At 41.4% G+C, this 25,800-nt stretch overlaps 1 protein-coding gene across 5 annotated transcripts; it reads right to left on the minus strand.

Moving 5' to 3' along the window:
• Window positions 1–1,101: 1,101 nt before the first annotated feature.
• Window positions 1,102–24,138, minus strand: TNFSF10 (TNF superfamily member 10). 5 transcript variants are annotated; one of them, XR_010319132.1, is made up of 7 exons: window positions 23,914–24,137; window positions 16,501–16,638; window positions 13,528–13,570; window positions 7,014–7,118; window positions 4,495–4,715; window positions 3,917–4,002; window positions 3,653–3,750 (listed from the first exon to the last, which is right to left on the minus strand). XR_010319132.1 is itself a non-coding variant. In XM_023555499.2 (6 exons), the coding sequence occupies exons 1-6, from the start codon at window positions 24,046–24,048 to the stop codon at window positions 3,631–3,633; spliced, it is 762 nt and encodes a 253-aa protein (XP_023411267.1). In that variant the 5' UTR covers window positions 24,049–24,138; the 3' UTR covers window positions 1,102–3,630. The 5 variants fall into 5 exon arrangements, 3 of the variants coding, with proteins under 3 accessions (XP_023411267.1, XP_064131549.1, XP_003416282.1); XM_023555499.2 differs by lacking the exon at window positions 3,917–4,002 and having other exon boundaries at window positions 1,102–3,750; window positions 23,914–24,138; XM_064275479.1 differs by having other exon boundaries at window positions 3,635–4,002.
• Window positions 24,139–25,800: the final 1,662 nt, after the last annotated feature.

Consider the following 25,800-nt stretch of genomic DNA (forward strand, 5'->3'; position numbering starts at 1 on the left):
CCAATAAACAAAAGGAGTACTGGTAGTAGGGTGGTTAAATGCTCAGCTGCTAACAGAAATATTGGAAGTTCAAATCCACTAGTTGCTTCATGGGTGAAAGGTGTGGCAGCCTGTTTCTGTAAAGATTACAGCCTTGGAAACCATATGGAGCAATTATACTCTGTCCTACAGGGTCACTATGAGTCAGAATCAGCTCAATGGCAATGAGTTTATTCAATAAACAGTGTTGGACAACTGGCTAACCATATGGTGAAAGATAAAATTAGAACCCTGTCTCACACCACATACAGATTAAATTACAGTTTAGTGACATTATCAAACTATGAAAGGTCAAATTTTAAAGATTTTAGAAAAAAAGATGCTTATATCTTTATGAAATCAGTAGGGAAAAATTGCCTGAATAAGATATGAAAATTACTGACACATGTTATCATATTAAATAAAAAGTGAGCAATTTACCCTTTTCTTCCATAAGATACATCAGATATCTTTCCCCATTGTCTTAGTCATCTGGTGCTGCTATAACAGAAATACCACAAGTGTATGGCTTTAACAAACAGAAATTTATTCTCTCATACTTTAGGTGGCTTAGAAGTCCACACTCAGAGCTCCAGCTCTAAGGGAAGGCTTTCTGTCTCTGTTGGTTCTGGAGAAATGTCCTTGACATCAATCTTCCCTTGGTCTGGGTGCTTCTCCGTGCAGGAAACCCACATTCAAAGGACACGCTCTGCTCCTGGCGCTGCTTTCTTTGTGGTATGAGGTCCCCGTTTTTCCCTGCTTGCTTCTTTCTCTTATATCTCAAAAGAGATTGGTTCAAGACACAGTAATCTTGTAGTTTGAGTCCTGCCTCATTAACATAACTGACACTAATCCCATCTCATGAACATAATAGGGGTAGGATTTATAACACATAGGGAAATCACGTCAGATGACAAAATGGTGAACAATCACATGATACTGGAAATCATGGCCTAGCCAAGTTGATACACATATTTTTGGGGGACACCATTCAATCCATAACACCCATTTTTGGTAACAATATAAAAAACAATTATGATCACTAGACAAAAAAAAAGTACATACATAATGTCATTTTTGTTAAAAAAGTAACACATACTTAAAAATTTGAGTACAAAAATATAGAATAAAAACTAATGCTCTTTTATTCGTAAATAATACATAACCTAATACAGTGAAACCTGTGAGAGCCAGAACTCGACAGGACTACCTTGGTTTTCTGGGTCTTGAAAGTTTTCTGCCTTTGACCGGGTACAGTCTTACCACTTGTTTTAGTGGAAAATATTTTAGTTTTCCTTCTCTGACAGTTTTCTGCCTTACACAAGTTCTGGCTTTCACAGGTTTTATACAGATGTATATCTTTTTCTTTGAGTTTTAAATCTTGGCTAAAGAGGACTTCTCTACTTTGAAATTATTTTAAAAATGTTTCAAAGTTGCTTTAACATTTGAAGCCCTGGTGGCACAGTGCCGCTAACCAAAAGGTTGGCAGTTTGAACCAGGGATGTTAAAAATAATCAAAACACAAAGAAACTAAAACATAAGATTTTTTTGTGAGCAGTCATTCTATATACATGCAAGGATATCATTTTGTTTCTAAAATAAAGTGGCTCAAAGTAGGCTAGTTATGATTGTTAAAAAAATAAACCTTTGAATTAGCTCAAAACAATAATATAACATTTAACAGTTTCAAATAATAAAGAATTTGCAAATTGGGGGAGCACAAGTCTCCCTGCAAGAAGAAAATGAAGTAAAATGCTCCTGAGGACTGGAGATTTCACAGACGTTTAAATAATTCTTTGCTTAATGCATACAAGTTTCCATGGTGACAAACTACTTAATGGGTACTGAGTTAGCGTTTAAAAAGTTAACTCCTGAAAAATTGGCCCTTTATCCCTTTATAGCTATGAGACCTCTTGAAACCAAAATCAAGGAAGCACAAAATCTTTTTCATTAAATTACAAGGTAATGGGTTTGTTATTAACTACCCTGTTCTAGCTGGAAAAGACACATTTACAACGTTGTGGAGCAGTTAGCAGAAAACCAAACAAAACAAGTCAATACTTTTGTAGTTGGGGTTCGTGGGTAAGAGTAACCCCTTGAAATCAAAGTATCTATTATTAATTATTTTTTTCCCCCCACAGGAGTTGGGTAGGGAATCCTTCTTTATTTTTTTTTTTTCAAGATGGTCAGGTATTCATCAATTTATTTGCAAATATATTTTGCATGGGGACTATGTTCAGGAACTGTTCTAGGTGCTGAGAATACAGTTGTAAACAAGACAAAATGGTCTCTGCTATCATAGCGTTTATGGTCTAGTGAGAGGAGACAGGCTTTAAATAAGACCATATTGTCATTGTTAGGTGCCGGTGAGTTACTTCTGAGTCCTAGCGACCCTATGTACAACAGAACAAAACACTGCCCAGTCCTATACCATTCTGAAAATTGTTGCTATGTTTGAGCCCATTGTTGCAGCAACTGTGTCAATCCATCTCGTTGAGGGTCTTCCTCTTTTTTACTGACCCTCTACATTACCAAGCATGATGTCCTTCTCCAGGGACTGATCCCTTCTGACAACATGTTCTAAGTATGTAAGATGCAGTCTTGCCATCCTTGCTTCTGAGGAACATTCTGGCTGCACTTCTTCCAAGACAGATTTGTACTTTCCTCTGGCAGCTCATGGTATACTCAATATTCTGCCGCAACATCATAATTCAAAAGTATCAATTCTTCTTCAATCTTCCTTATTCATTGTCCAGCTTTGCATACAAGGTGATTGAAAATACCATGGCTTGGGTCAGGCACATCTTAGTTTTCAAAGTGACATCTTAGCTTTTTAACACTTTGAAGAGGTCTTTTGCAGCAGATTTGCCCAATGCAATTCATTGTTGGATTTCTTGACTGCTGCTTCCGTGGGTGTTGATTGTGGATCCAAGTAAAATGAAATCCTTGACAACTTCAATCTTTTCTCCATTTATCATGGTGTTGCTTATTGGTCCAGTTGTGAGGATTTTTGTTTTCTTTATGTTGAGGTGTAATCCATACTGAAGGCTGTGATCTTTGATCTCCATCAGTAAGTGCTTTCAGCCAGCAAGGTGTGTCATCTGCTTATCTCAGGTTGTTAATGCGTCTTCCTCCAATCCTGCCACGTTCTTCTTCACATAGCCCAGCTTCTTGGATTATTTGCTCAGCATACAGATAGTATAAGTATGGTGAAAGAATACAATCCTGATGCATACATTTTCTGATTTTAAAGCATGCAATATTAATGCATCAAACCTATATAGTGGCTGTTTATGTTGTTGAAAAAAGGTATTTCTAATGAATAGGTCATTGGTTTTGCAAAATTCTATCACACATTTAAATACACATTTGAGCATACAACCAAAGTGCTTAAATTATGTTCTGTTTGGAAATAACAATTAGAGGAAATAAAGCAAACTGCAACAAACACCCTCCCCCACCCCCCTACCACAATCCAATCTGAAAAGATAAAATGGTGAAATAAAACATTTTGTGTCCTGATTTTGGTAGATAAAAATAATTGTTCTTCTGGCAGAGGCAAAATAAATTTTCCCTTATGGCAGTGTGGAAGCTACTACCCTGATATACCTCTTAAGAGATGGGTCGTTGCTCTTTCTTCTGGAGTCTTGGCAAGGAGTAGATAAGGACAGTAGATGTTCCAAACCAAACCAAACCCATTGCCGTCAAGTCTCTTCCAACTTTATTGTGACTCTATACAAAAACAAAAAACCTGTTGCTATCGAGTTGATTCTGACTCATTGCGACCCTATAGGACAGAGTAAAACTGCCCCATAGGGTTTCCAAGGCTGAAATCTTTACAGAAGCAGACTGCCATATCTTTCACCCACAGAGCAGCTGTTGGAGTCAAACCACTGACCTTTCAGTTAAGAGCCAAGTACTTAACCACTGTGCCACCAGGGCTCCTCACTGCAAAATTATTTTGAAGTACAGAATCTCCTAGATCTGTGAAAAACAAAACAAAAACAAAACTGAAAGGTCACAAAAGTGAATGGTCACGTCTGGGGGATTGTTTTTCTTTGCAGATCACGTAGCCAGTTAAAGGAGCAACTAACCGAAAGTTTCGAGGTTGAAACCCACCAGCTGTTCTGCAGGAGAAAGATGTGGCAGTCTGCTTCTGTAAAGATAACAGCCTTGGAAACCCTATGGGGAAGTCCTATTTTGTCCAGTAGGGCCACTATGAGTTGGAATCAACTTGACAGCAACCAGCTAGCCAATTAAAAAGGCCCCAAAAAAACTGGCTTCTTGGTCCATGTCAATCAACTGTCCATTAGTTACAGAGACAAAAATCCTGTCATTTTCTTTAAGCTCAAATATTCCTCCTTGATAGATGGAATAGAGTCCATATTCTGAGTCTTTAGACCAGCAACTATTTCTAGCACTTTTCATCAGTAGTATAGGGTCAGGATAACTTGTGTATTTGTAAATATATTGTACCATTTGTTTGTTTTTCTTTCTGTGTTCTGCCGTTGAAACAGTTCCCACAGCTTCTTCTTCCTGAAATCGAAAATATGTTTGCGAATAGATGTAATAGAACCCCGTTTGATGGATAACCAGCTCTCCATTTCTCAAGTGCAAATTGTTCAGGAACGAATGTCCTTTCCTTGATGACTCCCAGCTCTTTATTTTCTGGCCCAAAGCTTTTTCATTCCAGGAGCCTAGATAGTGGTTAGTGAAAAAAGAGAGAACTATATTAACAGGAATTTGTAGCAAAGCAAAGTTTCCCACAGCTGTGACCAGCATTTCTGTGTGTATGTGTATACACAAAGAATATCAAAGTAGTATAAAACTACTTGCTCCTTCAACCTTAAGTGGATTCTAAATTCTAGTCACATTCTATTGGGTGGCTCCTGTCTCACTGTGACCTATTGGGAGTCCCTTGATTATCTATATGACATCTGTCACTTATGCTATATCTGCCACACTTAGGTGGCACAGGGGATAGTCTACTCAACATAGAATCTTTCCTCTAGAAAGAACTTCTGTCCTGAGGCCCCGCTCCCTTCCTGTGCTGGTGATCTCAAACAGACAACCTAAAAGGAAATCAAAAGAAAGGATCTATTGCTCAGAGCTTCTTGTTATACTCTGGGTTCCCTCCTAGGTCTTGCTCAGCTTTCCAGAGTCAAAGCCACTACCAAAGCAGAAGGCAGCCCTAATCCAAAAAAAGAGAGGGCACATGTTTGGTAAAGTGGACCCAGATTTAAAGATCTCTAGATCTTTGAATCTTAAACCCTCAAAGACTTTGAATGAAAAAGGGACCTACCAAAAAAAAAAAAGATGTGTTTTTAAATTTGGTCCGTCTCCATGATTTGTGCAAAATTTAGTTTTTTAAGAGCTTAAAACAACTAGTATATTTGTCGATGAATGGTTAACAGCAACGTAGTAATAATGATCTTAATCTTAGGTAGAAATATGCCAATCATCTATAAAACATGAGTTCAGGAATACAGGTATCTCCCACTTTTCGAAAGTTGATTTTACACCACTTTGCTTTTAAAATATATATATATATATATATTTTTTACATTAGTACCTGTTTTTGCTAACCAAAAGAAATCTGAAGAGGATTTTCATTTTTATGAAAAACGGTGAAAAGCAGAAATAGCATTCAGTGTTTGTTTTGCAGTGAGCCTTGAAAGGGGCAGTGCACCCCCCCGAGCAGCAAGAGTGGCTAGCCAAGCTTCTTCCTCGGAGCTACACTCGGCACCAAGCTGCCATAGCTTTAAACTGTGTCTGTGAAACTGCGCTATACATACATTATTTCTACCTTATATAGGCTGTGTAGTTATCATTTTAGATTTAGTGAGTTATTTGGTAGGTTATTTTTTGGGTCTGGGAATGCTCAAATTTTTTTTCCCATATAAATTAATGGTAATTGCTTCTTCACTTTATGCCATTTTGGCTTACAAAAAGTTTCATAGGAGCGCTGTACTTTTGGATAGCTGGGGAAACCTGTAGCAGGAAGGCAACTTCCCAGAAATAGACCCCTTTCATCCACTAACTGATCTTTGAAGTTTCTTTGACTTAGCACAGAAACTTTCATAATAACAGAAGTGACTGTTTACTGAGTGCTTACTATATTACTTATTATTAATCTTCACCACTTTTTGAGTTAAAGTTATCACCATTTTGCGTATGAACAAAGTGAAGCTTAATTTGATTAAATCGCTTGCTCAAAATGTAAATCTAGCTGAGGAGGAGCTGGGATTCCAACCCGAATATTCATATTGTAAGGCTCATGCACTAAACTGTAACACTATACTGGCACCTTTTATATAGTTAAAATTAGGCTTAACATATTTAGCTAAACTATATGAAATTTGAAAACCCTGGTGGTGTAGTGGTTAAGTGCTATGGCTGCTAACCAAAAGGTCAGCAGTTTGAATCCACCAAGTGTTCCTTGGAAATTCTATGGGGCAGTTCTACTCTGTCCTGTACGGTTGCGATGAGTCAGAATCGACACAAAAGCAATGGGTACGCGAGTACATGAAACTAACATTTCTACAAATGAAAGATGGTCAAATATTGGCAACTTCCTATTGTGAAACTTAACACAATTGCCATTAGGTGCCATAACCTAATGATTCCTAGTGAAGGGAAATGACTTAGAGTCTTTGAAGAGAGGACAATTTGATGGGAGTGCAAGGAAGGAGATAATCATAAGAGAGACAAAAACTACTTTAAAGAAGAAGAGTAAATGCAAAAACAGGATCCTGGGAACCTCAAAGACAAAGTTCTTTCATTTCATAATTTTCCAGAGGCCAGCTATGCCCTGGGAGTAATTGAGTTCATAAACTTGCTCCTGAAAATAGTCAGTCTGCAACCCTGGTTACCACTGAGCATTTTGTAGATTGCAATATGAATGTTTCAGGCTTAGCTTAAAGTAAAATAATAAATTGTTTGGAATAATTCTTCTATTGCCTTCTTTTAAATCACACAATTTTTCTTTCTCTTACCTGGAGCTGAGGATGTGCTGGGTCTCCGACTACTTCCAGTTATGTGAGCTGCTACTCTTGGAAGATGTCTTTCTCTTCCTAGGTAAGGAATATCTTGTTGCTTTTCTAAAAGAGAAATGTCCAAGAATCACCTGAACTTGTCCAACTACTTCTCAAAGACTTTGCTGTTCACAGCTGTTGTACACATAATGGCTTTCCAAAATTGATGCCGTGGGTTTTCATAAAACAGCCTACATTTTAATATGATGGCCAATCTACTTCAGTTTATGTTTAATTTTAAAAGATGACCAGAATAAGCAGTCATATGGATCACAACGTATCAACATTGCAGAGGTAAGACCCAAATAGCATATAAAAATGTGAAGATTCTGGCCCCTCTTTAGAAAATAACTGTGTACTTGTAATAATCCTGCCGAGTGCTTTAACGTGTTCTAACAACCAGTTATTGCAAAATTCTACTATAAGTTATATATAGATAAAATCAGTGTGGTACCAACTTTTTGTCATCTCAATTGTTTTTTCCTCTTTGCTAACTCTACTGATTCTAAATGAACAGCAATGATAACAACAGCCCATAGATGCTACAAACTGGTATCCAACAGTCATTTGCCCCTCTGAAGGAATACGAATTGACATCTTGGTCACGATGCTCAGTATATGAGCATATGAGTTGCTAATTCATTGTATCAAAATAAATAATCAACTTCTATTGACCACCACCCAAGGTATTTCAGAGCAGCCTAAAAGAATGCAAATTCAACAAACTACTATCTTAAAAAAAAAAAAAAAATCAGCTCAAACTTCCCAAGTGTGCTTATATTGGTTATAAGATTTATTCTTTCATGAAATAAACATTCCTATGCAGGGGCAACAATAATTAATCAGATATCGATTATGTTGACTGAGCCCTCAAAGGGCTTAACAGTCTTTTAGCAAAGACATAACTTAGAAAGGGAAAATAATCTACGTATAAGGAATAAAAATAAAGGCTGTTGGGTGTTCAGAGGAGGGAAAGAATCCTATTTATTGGAGAGATGTCAGAAGAGGGTTGTGAATAAGATGGTGCTGAGGTCCTTTCAGAGCCCTGGTAGTACAGTAGTTAAGAGCTAGGCTGCTAACCAAAAGGTCAGCAGTTTGAATCCACCAGCCACCCCTTGGAAACCCTACAGGGAAGTTCCACTCTGTCCTGTAGGGTCGCTGTGAGTCGGAATTAGCTCATTGGCAATGGGTTTGGTTTTTTGGTTTTGAAGGTCCTCTCATTCACTTACTGTGTCAGGCAGTTCTCAGGAAAAAGGAAAAAGAATCATGAACAAATGTAACAAGAAAGTGTTCAAGGTGCGAGAACAAAAGCTTGAACAGGGTAAAGATGGGTGGATTTGGGCCCACAGAGATGGGAGAAAGGCATTTCCAGAGAGATTGAATAGAGGCCTGAGGCAGGATGCACAAAGCAAGCTTGGGACAAAGGCATAGGAAGAGTTTAGTTCCAGGCTGAATGAGGAGTCAAATTGTGGAGGATTTTGAATACAAGTCTAAGAGGTTTGGACTTTACAGGACATGAAGAGACTCTGAAAGATGAGGGAAGTGAAGAGATATGGGTTGTGTTTTATGCCAACCTATCTCACAGTAAGATTTGATGGCTAGAAGGTGGTGGATAGAAAGTAACAGGACTGGAGGCTGCCAAGCAAATTACGAGACTATTATGATTGGTTGGGATTAAGCTAGTAGAAGAGAGAACTGAAAGGAGGTGATAAAATTCCACAGAGGAGCCTGGAGGAATCCCGGAAACTATGGCCCCTGAAAGCTCTGTTAATCCAGAACTAAAACCGTTCCTGAAGCCCACTCTTCCAGCAAAGACTAGGCTGGACTATAAAACATAAAATAATACTCATGAAGAGTGTGTTTCTTAGTTCAACCAGATACACGAGACCAAATGGGCAGCTCCTGTCTGGAGGCAGGATGAGAATGCAGGAAGGCACAGGAACTGGTTGAATGGACGCAAGAAACCCAGGGTTGTGGGATTGCAACTAACATCACATAACAATATGTGTATAAATTTTTGTATGTGAATTAAGTTGAGCTGTAAACTTTCGTCTGAAGTACATTAAAAAAAAAAAAAAGAATGATAGATCGAAGATTTGAAAAAAAAAAAAGCATTCCATGGAGGAAGAATGAATGGGAAATAAGAATCTCTCCCCCACCTATTTGGTATTAGTTGTTAATTATTAAGAATGGGTGCACATTTATAGGATGCTGAAGACAAACCATGTCATGGGGACGCATGTTGTTAGGTGCTGTCGAGTCAATTCTGACTCATAGCGACCCTATGTACAACAGAGTGAAGCACTGCCCAGTACTATGCCATCTTCACAATCATTGCTATGTTTGAACCCATTGTTACAGCCACTGTGTCAATCCATCTCATTGAGGGTCTTCCTCTTTTTCGTTGACCTTCTACTTTCTGAAGCATGATGACCTTCTCCAGGGACTTGTTCCTCCTGATAACTTGTCCAAGTTATGTGAGACAAAGTCTCACCATCCTCTCTTCTAAGAAGCATTCTGGCTGTACTTCTTCTAAGACAAATTTGTTCATTCTTTTGGCAGTCCATGGTATATTCAATATTCTTTGCCAACACCCTTATTCAAAGGCATGGATTCTTCTTCAGTCTTCTTATTCATTGTTCAGCTTTCACATGCATATGAGGCAATTGAAAATACCATGGCTTGAGTCAGGTGCACTTCAGTCCTCAAAGTGACATCTTCATTTTTTAACATTTGAAAGAGGAGCAGATTTGTCTAATGCAATACGTCATTTGATTTCTTGACTGCTGCTTCCATGAGCATTGATTGTGGATCAAAGGAAAATGGGCATGCATAGTCGATTATATATTACCCTCAGAATGCTCAGGTTCCAAGGTTAGTGTGCCCATTTGCCTTTATTCTCCATTGCTAAATAATTCATAATGCTTGCCTGCCTCTAGACCTTTACACTTAGTGTTTACAATATTCAATAACAGAAGCCAATTATAAATATCTGGCATTTGAGGTCATTGCAAGGATATGAGAAAGCCTTGCTTTGAAAGCAAATTTTAAAGAAAGGAAATTTCCTCCTGTCTCTGGCAAACACCTCCCAGAAAAGAAACTTGAAAGTATGTATATTTGAGTGTCAAAGATACATCCTGGTATACAAAATGTACATTTCTATACTTAATTGGACAAATAAGAAAAAAATATTATTCTTTCAACATTGAAAGTAGTACATGCACCTACCATAGACTGAACCAGGTGTGTCTTATCTGAACAGGTGGGGTGTTCAACATTCTGACTACCACTGTCACCTTAGGGAAAATGAGCAGAAAGAATGCTTGAATCCTTGTGCCAGGTCTTCTTTTTCAGTGTCATATTCGATAAAGGAAAATGGGGGTTATCAAATGCTGAAAAAGTTCACTGCATTAGATGATGTGCTGATTAATGTTATGTGTCAACCTAGCTAACCTGTGATTCTTAGTATTATGTAATTATCATCTGTTTTGTGATCTGATGTAAGGGGAGTTTCCTTGGGGGTGTGGCTTGCATCTAATATATATGGACATTTTTGCAAAGCTATTTCCCACTCTATCCAAAATCCAACTCATTGTCCTCTGACCTCCGGTTCTTCGGACAGGAGCTAGCATCTTTCTGCCTGACCTGCTGATCTGTCAGTCCCTGCAACCAGTAAGTCAGTAGAAACCTCAGACTGATGCCTGACCCATAGATTTGGGACTTGCCAGCCTCCACAGCTGTGTTAGCCATTTCCTTGAAATGTTTCTGTCTATATATTTATATATACACTTCACTGGTTTTGCTCCTCTAGAGAACGCATGACAGATGAAAATAGCTGAAAAGCAGGAAGACATCCTTTCTTCTCTGCCCGGCTAGTGTGCCCCAGGACTGTAAGTCCCTGGTATATGTATTCAGGCCTGTATGCCCATTAACATGGGAAAACAGAGAGATGAGAGGCAAATGCCAAATAATAGCAAATTTAATTCAGTAATTTTATTTACTTATTCATTATTTATCCTTTCCAAAAATATTTATTAAGAATCTACTGGGTAGAGTTAGGGGCTGGTATAAGAATGGTGTGGCAGCGACATACGACCTCCTTTCTCTTCACAAGGGTGAAGGAAAATCAAGACAACAGCCTAAGGTTGATCCCTGTGAGGTGGAGGTCAGACATGCCACCGCTCTCCACCATCTTTACCAATTCTGACACCAACCATCCCTCCCACGGCACTCTCTACTTCTCTATTGAGTGTGATAATTCATTGTAATGGCCACACAGAGCTCACAGACAATACTCATGATTAGGGGGTTTACTAGGGAAGTAACAGCTTAGGATTCAGGTTCAGGAATGCTCAGGATACCATCAGGACACTGTCTTCTCAGTGGTGCCTGTAGGCACAACTCTCTCTGGCCTGTTGGCCTCTGCTCTGCTCTGGCAAGTGTAACAAAGCTCTTTTAGCTCTGCAGATAAGTGTCCTGAGGCACCCGACCCTGCCAGTAAGCCCAGCCTGAAGGCATTGAGGTCTACCTCCATGAGTTGGCAAGCCTAGCTCCACCAAGTGCCCAGAGACACTTTACTTCACCAGCAAGCCTCCTGTCCAAGGATACTCAGGTTTCTACCTCTGTGGGCCAGGAAGCCCACTGTGTCATTTCCTGCTGCTGTTTCTCTGCCACCGCTTCTCACCTTCTTCAGTGTTATTCCCTCACTCTCTCAGTCTCCTGGTTCCAGGAACTTCTTAGTGCAGGGATCCCGGGTCCAAAGGATGTGCTCTGCTTTTGGCTCTTCTTCCTTGGTGATGGTGAAATCCTTTCCTCCCACTCCTGGGATAGCTCATTTTAAGCCTAGGGGGATGGCAAAACTGACCAATCCCCTTGGTGGGTCACGATTACCTTATTTGCACAGTCCCACCTAATTACTTGGGTGTGAGTTACAAGGCCATAGTGAGAAAGGCCACCCAAAAGTGATCCATTGCACTGCAGTTGGGCATAAAGAGGTGAGAGAAAGACATTTTTTTTTTTTTTTGTCTTTGTGGATCTTTAATAGGGAAGGGGTCAGGACACAGATTACAAACAAACAAAAGAAAATGAACAAGGAAAGTGTGATAGAAATAATGCAGTATGGGAAACCCAGTTAGAAATGTGGTTAGGGAAAGATTCTCTGAAGAGGTGACAATTAAATGAGCCATGAAGGATGAGCAGAGTCGACCATGTGAAAAGTCAGGAATAGAAGGAGCCAGATGGAAGACTAAAGAGGCCAGCCAGGGCAACAGAATGGAAGAAGGAAGTGTGTCAAGAGAAGGCTGTTGACCATGAGCTGGAAGATGCCATGGCATGGGAACTATAGGATGAGGATTGTGAGTGGGTAGATAAGAAAGTGATGATGGGTCAAGTGGCTTATGCATAAAGAAAGGCGTAAAGCCTGGTGGTAGAGAAGCAGAGAAGTTGGATAACTTTCATGGCCTCATTTTATTTCCTGCCATGTTCCAGAAAGGATTTAAGATGGCTTTTTTTTTTTTTTTACTTATGGCATATGAAACCAAAAGAAACAAACAAGCAAACAAAAAGCAAAACCTAAACCCGTTGCAGTCAGGTTGATCCTGACTCATGGTGACCCCATGTGTTACAGAGTAGAAATGCACCATAGGATTTTCTTGGCTATAATCTTTATGGAAGCAGATTGCCAGGCCTTTCTTCCATGGTGCCACTCGGTGCATTTGAACTGCCAACCTTTAGGTTAGTAGTCGAGTGCAAACAGTTTGTACCATCTGGGCACTTTGTAGCCTATTAAACCAAAAAAAGCAAACTCACTGCTGTTAAGTCGATTCCAACTCATAGTGACCCTACAGGACAGAGTAGAAATGCGTCATAGGGTTTCCAAGGCTGTAAATCTTTATGGAAGCAGGGTGTCACATCTTTCTCCCATGGAGTGCCTGGTGGGTTCGAACCATTGACCATCTGGTTAGCAGCTGAATGCTTTAACCACTGAGCCACCAAGTTGCTATAGCACATTGTTGTTGTTGTTAGGTGCCATCAAGTCAGTTCCGACTCATAGCGACCCACTAAGACAGAGCAGAACTGCCCCGTAGAGTTTCCAAGGAGTGCCTGGTGGATTGGAACTGCCGACCTTTTTGTTAGCAGCTGTAGCTCTTAACCGCTACGCAACCAGGGTTTCCTATAGCATATTAGAAGATAAAAGTAAGTGAAGAGACTGAGGTGAAAGGAAAATTCACATTGGAAAAATAAGATTAAGATGAAATAAAGTTCTGATCATTGGTAGGCCACTGATTTTGTTCTGAGCTTCCCAGCTACCAGTGCAAAGAGGGAAATAGAATCAACAAGTGGCTTGAGATAAGGAGCAGCAGTTCAGAGATGGAATGCATAATGGAAGCAGAGAGAAGGAGAATGGAGAGCTGTTTACTCTGTGACAAAATTGACAGTAGAAGATTAAAATAGCAACAACAACAAAAAAAAATACCTTGGCCTGTAGGAATGGTTTCCTCATAGGTTCTCAAAACCATCTGCAAATAGTATTGAATAAAGCTTGTTAATTTCCCTAAAAATTTAAACTGACCATAGGGTGTCTACGGCTTTTCTTGCTGATGTCTAAAGGGAAATGGCTACATAAGATATTGATTTGGCAGCTTTAAATTCTTCAAGAGTAGGGTTTGTGTAGGGCAGAGTGGGTGCCGTGGTGAATGCCGTGGGCAGCTGTGTGTACATGTGACGGTGGCATGGTCCCCTCTCTGGGGAAGTTCTGTTTCAGGATGAAGCCTTCGAAAGGCCACACCTGGAACAGTGAGGGAGGAAGGTGCCATCCTGCCAAATCAGTCAGCCTGATGTTCCCAGGCCTTGATGTAGCTGATTGGTATGGCAGCTACCTCATCTCACTCTCTGTGAGCGGTGGGTGTGGGGTGGTATGCGTGTGTGTGCTTGTGTATGTGTGTAAGTGTAGTGCGTAGCAGAGCCCATTAGCTTTAACTTACTGCACAGACCCAAGCTCCAAGACGTAAGGCATCCCTCCACCTCATGGTGCCTAATGGACATCTGCAGCCCACCCAGTTAGGTGTGACCAGACAACACTGTATCCTTCTCACATTTCTGAGAACATGGCTTTGGCATTCTCAACATGTTTTACCAAGTTCTTATATCTCTGCTAAGCATCTAGTAAGACCCCCCCTCTTTGTACTAACCAATGGGAAAACCAGTAAGAAACAGAAAAAACTGAGCCTTTCTGTTAAACGGGCAAACCCTGACTTGGCTCATCCTTGGCTTCTGACTCTCCCTCCATTCAGCTCTGTGACACCTGGGGGCTTCTCCCATCACTGCTCTCCTTTTCCCATCACTGTGGTTAATTTCGCAACTGCCAGAAACCCTTCTCCTTTGTACTCCCACCTCAAATTGAAAGCACTGGGCTTCTTTCTCCCTCCGATTCCAGGTAATGGGGTAACCACCTCTAGTCTAAAGTCTCTCTCCCTCTTTTTCTCTCTCTGGGACCAAAAAAAAAGGAAGGAAAGAGGAGGAGTAGCAGGAAGGAAAGAAGGGCAATCCCTCCGGTATGGGGGGCAAAGTGAGAGTGATTAAAATCATTGTCATATGGCCTGAGTTCAAATTTGTCAATTATTAGCTCTGTGAAACTTTGTTCAAATTACTTAACTGATCTGAACTTCAATTTCTACATCAGTTTAAAAAAAAATAAAAGGGTAATAATAATTCCTTTTTTATAGAGATGTTGTGAGGATTAAATGAGGTAATGTATTATGTAATGGGCATGGTATGTTTACTGGAAACAACTTGTTCAAATAATGGTGCAAAAAATGAGGAATTCTTTCCCCACCCACACCCTTTGTGTCCCCTGCTGGCTTCTATTCTAGTTGGTGGCGGGGTGTGAGATTGGGAGGGAAAGGAAGAATAGCAGGAAAGGGATTTGTAAAGCCTACTTCTACTACTTCCCTTATCTCACCATCCGCCAGCCCCAGCACCCAGCCCCCTCATCAGTCTCCAGATTGCTGCCCTCATTCTGAGTTTCCCCTGTCACCTGCTGCACAGGGCTCTGGTGGCGCAGTGGTTACAAGCTCAGGCTGCTGACCAAAAGTCAGCAGTTTGAATCCACCGGCCACTCCTTGGAAACCCTATGGGGCAGTTCTACTCTGTTCTATAAGATCACTATGAGTTGGAGTCCACTCGACACAATGGTTTTTTGTTTTTTGGCCACCTGTAACCCCATTGTCTGTGGCGTTCTACTCTTCGGGTTCTTCGGGACCTTTTCCTAACCCCAGGTGTTTCTTAGTCCTCACCCCCTGAGCAATCATTGTAATTTGGAGCAGTAGAACCATAGAGAACCACAGCTGCTTTGGAACCACTGGCTTGCCCCAGCCCAGACCACACTTCCAGGGCAGACACCGAACAGATGAACTTGTTGGACTCCCAGGCGGAAGTATGATTTCATTCCTGTAGAAATGAAATAGATGCCTGGGTTCTATTGTGAGTACCGTTGAAGGTCATAAACCAGAGCCCTAATCACCCACACAGCACTGTTCCTACAGCAAAGTAGATCCTAAGCACCAAACAATGGACTTACACAAACATGTCTTTGACATGCGTCCTCCTTTATCCTTGGAATTTCCCCAGTATATTTTTAAAACAATGATGTCATATATAGTACTTCATAGTTTACAGAGTATTTTTACATCCGCGTCCTTATCTGACCTTTCCAGGTAGACAAAAGACAAATATTAGTAAATATCATCTTACAAAGGAAGAAACAGCACCAAAGCAGAAACTTGATTTGATCTAAGTCACATTGCTAAAAGCAAAATCAGTTAAAAACATCTTAATTTTAGCTAACAGTGAAACAACACCGTTAGCTAACAGAATGTTTCTAATAGAGTCTGCGAAAGCAGTGTCCATAAACAGATAATGATTTTTTGTGACTTGCCATTTACTGAGTATAAATTGAGATGTCATCATCTTCAGTTTCTCAAAGTGTCTTTCTTTCCTCTTCCTCTTCTCTTTCTTTATCATTATACACACATAAAAATAAATATATATTTAACTCCAGAGATTAACAATTTCAGAAGAATGTAAAGCACCCTTATTTGGCCTTTTCTATCTTTTGAATAATAAAAAAAAAAAACGACACACACCCTTTATTGTTGTGTGACCTTGAAGACACATCTTATCTGTGGCTCAGTTTCCACATGGTAAAATAGAGATTAGACTAGACGAGGAAGGTATAGGAATGAACTCTAGTCCCGGTGTCGCCAGGACCCAGTGTTTGACGCTGTTCTAGACTTTCCTAGTTCTATAAATTTGGGGGAAAATTGCTTATAAGCTCTGGGACTCAGTTTCTTCATTTGCAAAATGAGGGCTCTAGCCTTGTTGACCTTAAAGATTCCTTGCCCCCTGACCTTCTATGCCCTCTGGTGAGGCTACCTAGTAGTGCACCTACCTTTCTAACAAGCTGGCGTAGTTGCCACTTGATTCGCCAGCAGGGGTTGTCTATAATGTCTTCATCATCAGGGTCCCCAGAGCTGTCATCTTCCTTTAAGAAACAAGCAACACCACTCCTGGAGAACTTGTCCTGCATCTGGGTTGGGATGGAATATTACACGATGTTATGCACAAGTGCTTTTTATACTTATACGTAAGTTAAAACAACAGAGATTGATGACTGATTCACAGATGTCTTGGCATCTTAGATAAGTTCATGTCTTGGAAGAAAAGTAAGCATGCTGTGCTTTGTCCTTTGAATAAAAGAAGCAGTTAGATAAGATGGAAAGAGCACAGGTGTGGGTCAGGCACCCTGGGTCACAGTGCTCTTCTCTTGGCAAGTTGCTTTTGTTCTGTGGCTGATCATGAGTTTTCAGCTGGTTTCCTATGGTGACGTCTATGGTCCTTTCCAGCTCTGACACACTGTGGAGACCCTTCTAAAGCTGGGAACCCACCTAGATACAAAGTAGGCAGTGAAGTCATCTTAAGGATCGTAAATAAAAAATTGGTTCCCTGGTGGCATAGTGGACGAGAGCTCTGCTGCTAACCAAAGGTCAGTAGTTCAAATCCACCAGCCACTCCTTGGAAACCCCATGGGGCAATTCTACTCTGTCCTAGAGGGTCGCAATGAGCCAGAACTGGCTCGACGACCTAACAACAACAACAGATAAGAAATTAGCCAAATCCTTTAGAATTCAGGTAATGTATTGGTTGGTGACCTGGTTACACAGGTGTGTTCGTTTTGTAAAATTTCAGCTACCTGTACACTTAAAGTTTTGTATATTTCTGTATGCTATATTTCAAAAGAAGTTAAAAAAAAAAATTAGTCAAGCCCTGTTAAGCCCTCCAGAAACACCTTCTCATGCCCATCTTGGTGGTAGTGGTGACAGTGCGGTCCCTCTTTCCATATACTCAAAGCCTGTAGAGCGGTGTACAGGAGCTTTGGCTGAGTAAATTCTAGTTCTTGTGATTTCTATTCTGTATAGCAGAACATGGCCCACATTGCCGGTCCAAATCTGAATGGTGCCTTATTAAATGTCTACACTAGCTAGGGATTTACCTGCAGGGAAGTTAAACATCATTTGAAGGTTTGCAGTGAAGGTCCACTTCACTGCAAAGCTCAGGCTCGTTCCATGTGTAACGTCTAACAAATCAGTTTAGCTGAAGTTGCCAGCAAAGGAAAGACATCCTGCAGCACTGGTTGTCCGTAAAGCTAATGAACGACCATAATGCTGGAGACCCCCAGTTTATGGAACTCTTAAGAGACTTGGGTTAACATGAGCCAAGGAAAGGTACCCACTTATCGTAGGCAATTTCAAAGATTAAACTTCTGGTTAAGACGGAGTCCCTGGATGGTGCAAAGAGTTAATGCACTTGACTGCTAACCAAAAGGTTAGAGGTTCAAGTCCCCCCACAGGCCTCTCTGAAGAAAGGCCTGGTGATCTACTTCTAAAACATCAGCCATTGGAAACCCCGTGGAGCACAGTTCTACTCTGACACACCTGGGGTCACCATGAGTTAGAATCAACTCAATGGCAACCGGTTTGGTCTGATTGAGAAAACATAAGCAATAGTCAAATCATTGTCAACAAAGTCCTCATCCCTGTCAACAAAGTCCTTGCTTGATGTTAAGCATGTACACACACCCCAAACACCCCCACCCTCCCCCAGTCAATCAAATTTTATATCTTGCCGAGAAACACAGGAAGTCCATGCAGGGCCAAAAGCTTTATTGTTTTGTTTTTTTTAACAACAGGGATTAAATAGATGTTATTTCCCTGTAGATATCCGCTGGATTGCCTTTGGGGAAATAAATGAGGAAGTGGACATTTTTATCTGTCATTTGAACTTAGTAAATTCCAAAGCTTAAAGGAGGGAGCAAACTTAATGATGATCTGCTCTTTCCTATAAAAAGATAGTCTCATTTCAAATGAAAGCACTAATTTATGTGAGGTCCCAGCCAGACTCACATGAATGTGTTCTCAGTTGTGTGCCCCTTGGACATTTGATCAAGGTCCCTCAAGTACAAGAGTGTAAACCAGAGTTAATTAATTACTTCCACACACCCTGGCATAGAACATTCATTTACTTTTAAATGAATGTTTATTCTCTTTCTTCTTTCTTTTTTTAATTACAAGAGTAAAACAGTCTCCTTGTAGATGTAGTGTGCCACCTGAGTTGAGATATGAACAAACTTTGCAAGGAAAGAACTCAATCATATATGGTTGTGGGTGTGTCTAACAAACTTCAGAACGGGGAGGGGGAGGATGGAGTAGGAAGACAGGAGAATTGGATTCAGCCTCAAGGCCTGGGGTGGTTCCAGGAGAGCTAGCTAATGTTTACTGGACTTTGTCCCAGGCCAGGCCTGGCCAAGCATGTGTTTTGATGAAGAAAATGATAAAGCAGCTCTCTAACCTCTGCAACTTGTTGGGGCAAAAAGGCATGCATATCCCAGAAGCCATTTGTCTTTTTATTGCACAACAGCTGGAAGCTGACCCAGCTCCTACACGTTGAGAGCAGAGAAGGCCAGGGTCACAGGCAGGAAGAGGCAGAATGGGGAGCCGCCCAGGGTCAAGCAATAATAATAGCTGAAGTAAAGTTTGGGAGGAGTTAGTAGTGCAGGCATTGTAGCAGGGGCCAGCCCAGGTCAGGGGTGAGTGCTGGCTGGAGCCTGGTATACTCTCTGAGGATTTTCCAGAAACACATTAGGGGGTATGCGAGAAACTTGAAAATTGACTAAGGTCCTGGTATATGTGGGGAAAATTAACCAGCTAATTTGACTTCGTTATTACCTAAAAGTTCACGAACCTGGATGAATTCAGGATACACAGACAACCTGAAGAATACAGAGAAGTAAAGAGAAGAAAACTAAAGTCACCCATAATTCCCCCTCCTAGAAGACCAACCCTGGTGGTGTAGTGGTTAAGTGTTATGGCTGCTAACCAAGAGGTCAGCAGTTCAAATCCACCAGGCGCTCCTTGGAAACTCTATGGGGCAGTTCTACTATGTCCTATAGGGTCTCTACGAGTCGGAATCGACTCAAGGGCAGTGGGTTTGGGTGGGTTAGAAGACCAAAGCTTAACTTCCTAGTTGACCTTTGGGTGACCTTCCCCCTTCTACACATACTTGTTTAGAGTTGAAATTAGACCATGTGCAATTTTGTATATGGTTGTTTTTTTCTTAAGGCCATATAAAAATATCATGCTGTTTAAATCAGCATGAAAATCACGTACAGATGAACATTGATATTTTTATGACATTTACTGTAGAAAATTTAGAAAATATAGAAAAATTAAAAGGAATAAATCATCCATAATCCTACCACCTGGAGATCAAAATTGTCAGCATGTTAGTGTTTCTCCTTCTAGATATAAATATTGATTTCTGAAGAACAGAAACAGAGAGGAAGCCTCAATGACCCCTTCCCATCCAACTACATTTCTTACATTATCATATTTGGTAGCTTCTTCTACAGAGCTTGGCCAGTGCTCGAGACTGGAGGCGTGGGGTGAGGGGTGGGAGGCTGTGGTTATTCCAAGAATACTTAGCAATATTTAGAACTGAGCAATACTTAGAAATATTTGAAGAATAATTCATGTGATGTGTCTTTCCCCACCACCAACCCCTTGCCCTTACCTTTCCACATCCTTTTCACGTAAACCAAAAAAAAACAAAACCTGTTGCAGTCCAGTCGATTCTAACTGATAATGACCCTATAAAAAAATAGCAACCCTATATATAGAAGTGTGTATTTCCTGCCGCACCACATACAGCCTGGCGCTGTTCTCTCCTGAAACTGACCCCGGGTGTTGGAGGAAGGGGCTGGGCGTGTGTTATTCTCCTTGGCATGCCTCTGGAAGGAGAGACAGCCTTTGCACTGGGTGCCTGCTCTTCTTCTCCAGAAGCCCTTTCTTCTGTGAAGTGGATTTCCACAGCAGCTGCTATTGGTGCCATAGCAAACGTGGCAGTTGTCTAAGCCAGGGTAAACCAGTCCTTGGCAAGGCTTGTAGTAAGTCTTCCTCCTTTGCTGGGTCAGACATTCTGAGGTGGTGGCACTGACCGTCTCTGTTGCCCAGACATTAGCCTCAGGCAATCGGTTTCTAAAAACAATGACTAGCATAAAGGATTCTTTGTAGAAATCTGTGAAGAAGGGTCACCTTACCCCTTTTCCTCTCCACCTGTGGTGTCAGAAGTAGACGGTTCCCTTGTCATAAAACTTTCTCAGAGAGACACAGACTTCGGAGGCTGAGTCCATACTTGTTCATGATTGCTGGTCTACAGACTTAATGTTTCTCACCTTTTCTTAACTCCTACCCCCTACAATCCTTGCTCCACTCTATCTTCTGCAAATTTTCACCAGCCTAGGGGGAACCAGTAATCTGTTTTAGGAAAATGATACTTTTGTCGAATATGCTGCTGTGAATATGCTACATAGGCACCCAAGGACATTCAGATTCACTTTCCCTTGAGAAAACAGAGTCTGGGCTTTGTGTGTGCTGGGAAGAGTTTGGGCTTTGGAATCAGTCTGCTCTGTTTTCAAAATTGGACTTTATCTTTTACTAGCTTTGTAGTCTTGTACAAGTCACCTAATTTCCCTGACCCTTAGTTTGTTCGTCTATAAACCGATTACGGTTGAATAGATTCTGACTCATAGCAACCCTTTCAGACAGAGTAGAGCTGCCCCATAGAGTTTCCAAGGCTTCTCTATAGAAACAGACTGTCATATCTTTCTTCTGCTGAGCAGCTGGTAGATCCAAACTGTTGACCTTTTTTGAGCAGCTGAGCGCTCAACCACTGTGCCACAAGGGCTCCTTTATTCATCTATAAAATGGGGTAATTATATTACCTTATAGGGTTGTATTATGGACTGAACTGTGTTTCCCAAAAATATGTGTCATAAATCTTAACCCCTGTACCTGTGGTTATAATCCCATTTGGGAATGGGTTTTCTTTATGTTAAGAGACCATATCAGTGCAGGGTGTGTTTTAAGCTAATTACCTTTGAGATCTAAAAACAGCAGGTTAGAACAGAGGAACAAGGGGCAACAGGGGAAGGTAGATACCATCCCACGTGAAGATCACGAAGGAGCCAAGAAGCAGAAGCTGAAAAGAGACAAGAACCTTCCCCCTGAGCCAACAGAGAAAGAAAGCTGTCCTCTAGACCTGGTGCCCTGACTTTAGACTTCTAGCCTCCTAAACCATGAGAAAATAAATTTGTTTGTTAAAGCCATCAACTTGCAGTATTTTTGTCATGGCAGCGCTAGATAACTAAGGCAGGTTGTTAATGAGGGTGAAACTGGGTAACACTTCGCAAAGTTCCTGGGACTTTGTAGACGCTGAATGTCTGCAATTCTCCTTCCTCTCTAGCACTCTCAGCATATTCCACTGCAAGCCTGTACATACATGTATGCATGTGTAAATACGCAATCAAGAAAAAATGTGCACAATTGGGATGTTAAGCTTTATCTGAAACTGTCATTTTTATTGTGGAAAAATTCAAAGTCCAGTCTTAAAATCAGGCAAACTTGTCATGTAAGCAAATTGAGGGGCCCCATTGTTTACATTGCAAATGTAACAAAGGTTAGGACATGGTGGCTCTAAGCCAATAAACACAGCAGTTTTCTAGCATAGCTGTAGTTATACTGATTTCTTTTCCTTACAAATATAAAACCTTTTCTAAATATGATCTACGAATAAAGCAGACTTCTCTGGTCATCTAATGGTAGTCATATTTTTCATAATTGCTTGATAATCAAACAAGAGACTTCTTCATCCATTTCCAAAGGAAAAATTTCCAACCTATTGAGAGAATCAAATTTATACTCCACAGGATATGCAAACTGCATTTCTAACAGATAATTAAAACACTATGGCTTTTGCAGAACTCATATTTTTCTGAGAACCTTAGCCTTGCATTTCCTAGCCAGCTGGCAGATTTAGTATTGCCTTATCACAATGCAGCAGAAGACAGTGTGTATGACAAAATGCAAATGAGTCAGGGGGCCAACTCAATGGTAATTAACAACACCGGTCACCTTGCGTAGGTGCCCATAGACCAGGTACTAGCCGTAGCTACTTGTCTCACTTTGAGTAAGTCATTTCTCTTGGGATCTTAGTTTCCTAGTACAGCTGTAACCAACACAATAAAAGTTGTGTTGGCTTCTTTTAAACAGCTTTGCGTTCATGGTTACAGAAGTTTTATACAGTTGAGAGATACATAAACTAAAATGGCACACATTTTTTTTTTCTCTGTCAAACGTGCCTGGATTAGTATTTGGACCATCCATGAGGACAGAATGACAAGTTTCTTTTCAATTATTTTATCACGAAGAGTAAAATGCTGAATCCATCTGCTAACCTCTTTCCTACAGACTTCACCCATGACATGCCTGTGGCTGAGGATTAGGTAGAAGGCCAGTCCTTCTTGTGGTTCCCTATTGCCTACACAGAAATGCCACAGATCTAAACCCAAACATATTTTGAAGACCTGGCTTACCCTCACTCCACACTCAGTGTTGGAGAGAAAAAGAGAAGCCCAACACTCCAAACCTTGGTTCTCATCGCAGCTCCTATGTATGTTATTCTATCTGCTGACTTTTGGAAGTCTGACTTGTCTGTGTTAAAACTTTCCATCCAAATAATTTAAGATATTTCAAAAAGAGAGGTGGGAGGAAGAGGCTAGCAGTGGTTAAGAGTCCTCAGGGCTGAGAATAAACAAACAGCACATGAAGAGTGTTCCTGTCCGTGCAGTTTTCAGCAGATGTCTATCTGAAAGTCCATTGGAATTAGTTATAGCCAGAATACCAGGTAAGGCATTCAGTAGCTTAGAGCCTTGCTCCCGTGTAGTAATGGTACCTACAGCTGTGGCGAAGGTGATTCATCCATTCATCACCTATTTAGCGAACACCTGCTGTGTTATGTACAAGCCATATGCTATGTCCAGAGGAGCAACGGTGAGCAAAAGTAGACACAGTCCCTGCTCTCATGCAGCTACAGGCACTGTCAAGGATTAATGAGACAACCACCACAAAGCAATTAGCAGGGAACACTCAATCATAGCTATTGCTAATATTATAAAATATACACCCTTTTTAAGCCAAAAAGAAAAAAATCCCAGAGGTCTTGTTGCCTGCACTTGCTAGTCACTGGTAGAGTCAGTTCTGTAGCTGCACTTTGTTCACAACAGTCTCCTGAACTTAAACTTTTGCAAAGTCCTCAACAATTATATGCATTAGCAATTACAGCCCATGGTCAGAGAAAGGAGGCATTTTCTTCCAAGGTAAACTCTTCCAAGAGGAGTGTGTAGAGAGGCAAAGAGATGCAGTTAGCCCGGAGTTGCTGTGAGCTCCCAGAACAAGTGCATTGTACTGACCTGCTTTAGCTCTTTCGTGAAATACAGATAAGTCACGGCCACACAGAGGGACTGCAGCAGGACAGTGAAGATCAGGATAAGCACGCAGGTCTGCCCAGGGCTGGGGCCTGTGGGGCTCTGGACTCCCATGGTCATAGCCCTGCAAGTCAGGAGTGACTGCCAGGAAGCCAGTCTGGCGGTTGGAATTGTAGGTGAATCGCAGTCAGGGGAGGAGCACTTCCTGGACTCTTTTCAGTATGAGAAGCCAGTTCAAGAAAACGAAACTAAAGCAACTGACTGGGCGAAAATAAAACCTCAAGAACAGGGCAGATTAACAAGTAAGCATGATACAAAGTGGCTTACATTAGGTAAGGTATGCACGGGCTTACTTGTATTTACTTACTAATCTGTAGTGAACAATTTCACAGATGTGGTGAAAAACAGGTGAAATTGTTCACTACAGTTTAGTAAATTCATGCAAGTAAGCCCCTGCATGCCTTGTTTACTGGGTAAACTGACCCTGCTCAAGAAGATTGCCCCCTCCCATAGCCAGGTCTGTGGTCAAAATCTTCAAAAATGTTAAGTGCTTGCGTGAGACTTAAACCAGAGTTCCCTCCCTAACTCTCAGGGCCTTCTCTGCCCTGGTGGGTGTGTCTGGTTCTTAGGGCTGAATCTTAGGCTCCCACACATCATATCTCACCTCAGAAGCCTGTCATGGGAATAGACCACAGATCTAAATAGGACCTGAGGCCACTCGGGTCTGGAGATGCTGGCTGTATCTGGAAAAATGTCCTTTGATGTCTGCCCACAGGTGACAACTGGCCCCATGCTGCAGTAGCCAGGCAGTGTGTGTGGGAGAGTGGGGGGTGTGGCGAGGGGAGTTGCAAATAGCCAGAGATGCTCAGACTGCCTGGGCTCCAATCCTGGCTCTGTGGCTTCCTAACATGTTCCTGGTTTCTTAATGGTTCTGTTCCTAAATGTGAGCACCTATGCTGTGCCCCTACTTTGCAACTCTACTCTCCCTGCAGTGCGCAGAAGCTGCAGCCAGCCTGGCAAGTAGGTGTCTAGAATCTGGGCACTTAGATATGTGCTCCCTGAGGACAGAGGCGTGAATACACCAGGTCAGCTTTATAGCCTCTCCGTCTGATGAACTGAGAAAGGAAGAATGGACTACAGCTGTCAAACTCCCCTAGTCTCTCGCAGACAAGATAAATACATTTCCAAGAATGGACTCCTCGTGCATCTGAACAGGGGCGGATTATCCAATAGGAAAGGTAAGCACATAGTGTTGACTGACTTACCTGGTTTACCAGATCATCTGTAGTGAACAATTTCACATTTTTTCACCACATCAAAACTCTGCTTCTAGATATGACTGATATCTGTCTCTCTCTCAACCCCACAGCACTCTTCTACAGAATCAAAACCTCTTTTCAAATTTACAGTCCCTGCCAGGGACGGATTACCCAGTAAGCAAGGTAAGCGTGGGCTTGCCTGTGCTTATTTACTAATCTGTAGTGAACAGGTTACTGGGAAATCTGCTCCTGCATCTGAAGACCTACAATTCATACTAAGAAGGCCAGGATGTGCAGTTGCAACACTGAGAAGAGGAAGACAAGTTCAACATGGAGGGGCTGCTGAATGTCTTCTGGAGGCTGCCCCTGCCCATCTGTCTGCAGATGCAGGATGACAATGAGCACGTTCGCCTCCCACTTTCCTGCTCCCTGCACTCCAGCTGTAACTTGGGGGCCCAGGCCACCAACCTGATGCCCCTCACTGTGCCTAATATCTCAATCTCAGCTGCAGATGTACTACATAAGAGTGACCAGATGTCAAGCTCCACAGACTTCAGAGGCCTGAAGCCAGGCTCCAGGAGAAATGACTTACCCACACTCAGACGATAGCACC

Source organism: Loxodonta africana, chromosome 23 (genome assembly GCF_030014295.1).
Source record: "Loxodonta africana isolate mLoxAfr1 chromosome 23, mLoxAfr1.hap2, whole genome shotgun sequence".
Classification (NCBI taxonomy): Eukaryota; Metazoa; Chordata; class Mammalia; order Proboscidea; family Elephantidae; genus Loxodonta; species Loxodonta africana.

What these genes read in the sequence shown, in the direction of transcription:
- TNFSF10 (XM_003416234.3), bottom strand. Translation starts at nt 24,048, where the DNA reads ATGACCATGGGAGTCCAGAGCCCCACAGGCCCCAGCCCTGGGCAGACC. An exon ending in TACGCCAGCTTGTTAGAAAG is followed by an intron (nt 13,571 to 16,500) that starts GTAGGTGCACTA and finishes TACTATTTGCAG; the next exon opens with ATGGTTTTGAGAACCTATGA. An exon ending in CAGCACATCCTCAGCTCCAG is followed by an intron (nt 4,716 to 7,013) that starts GTAAGAGAAAGA and finishes ACCACTATCTAG; the next exon opens with GCTCCTGGAATGAAAAAGCT.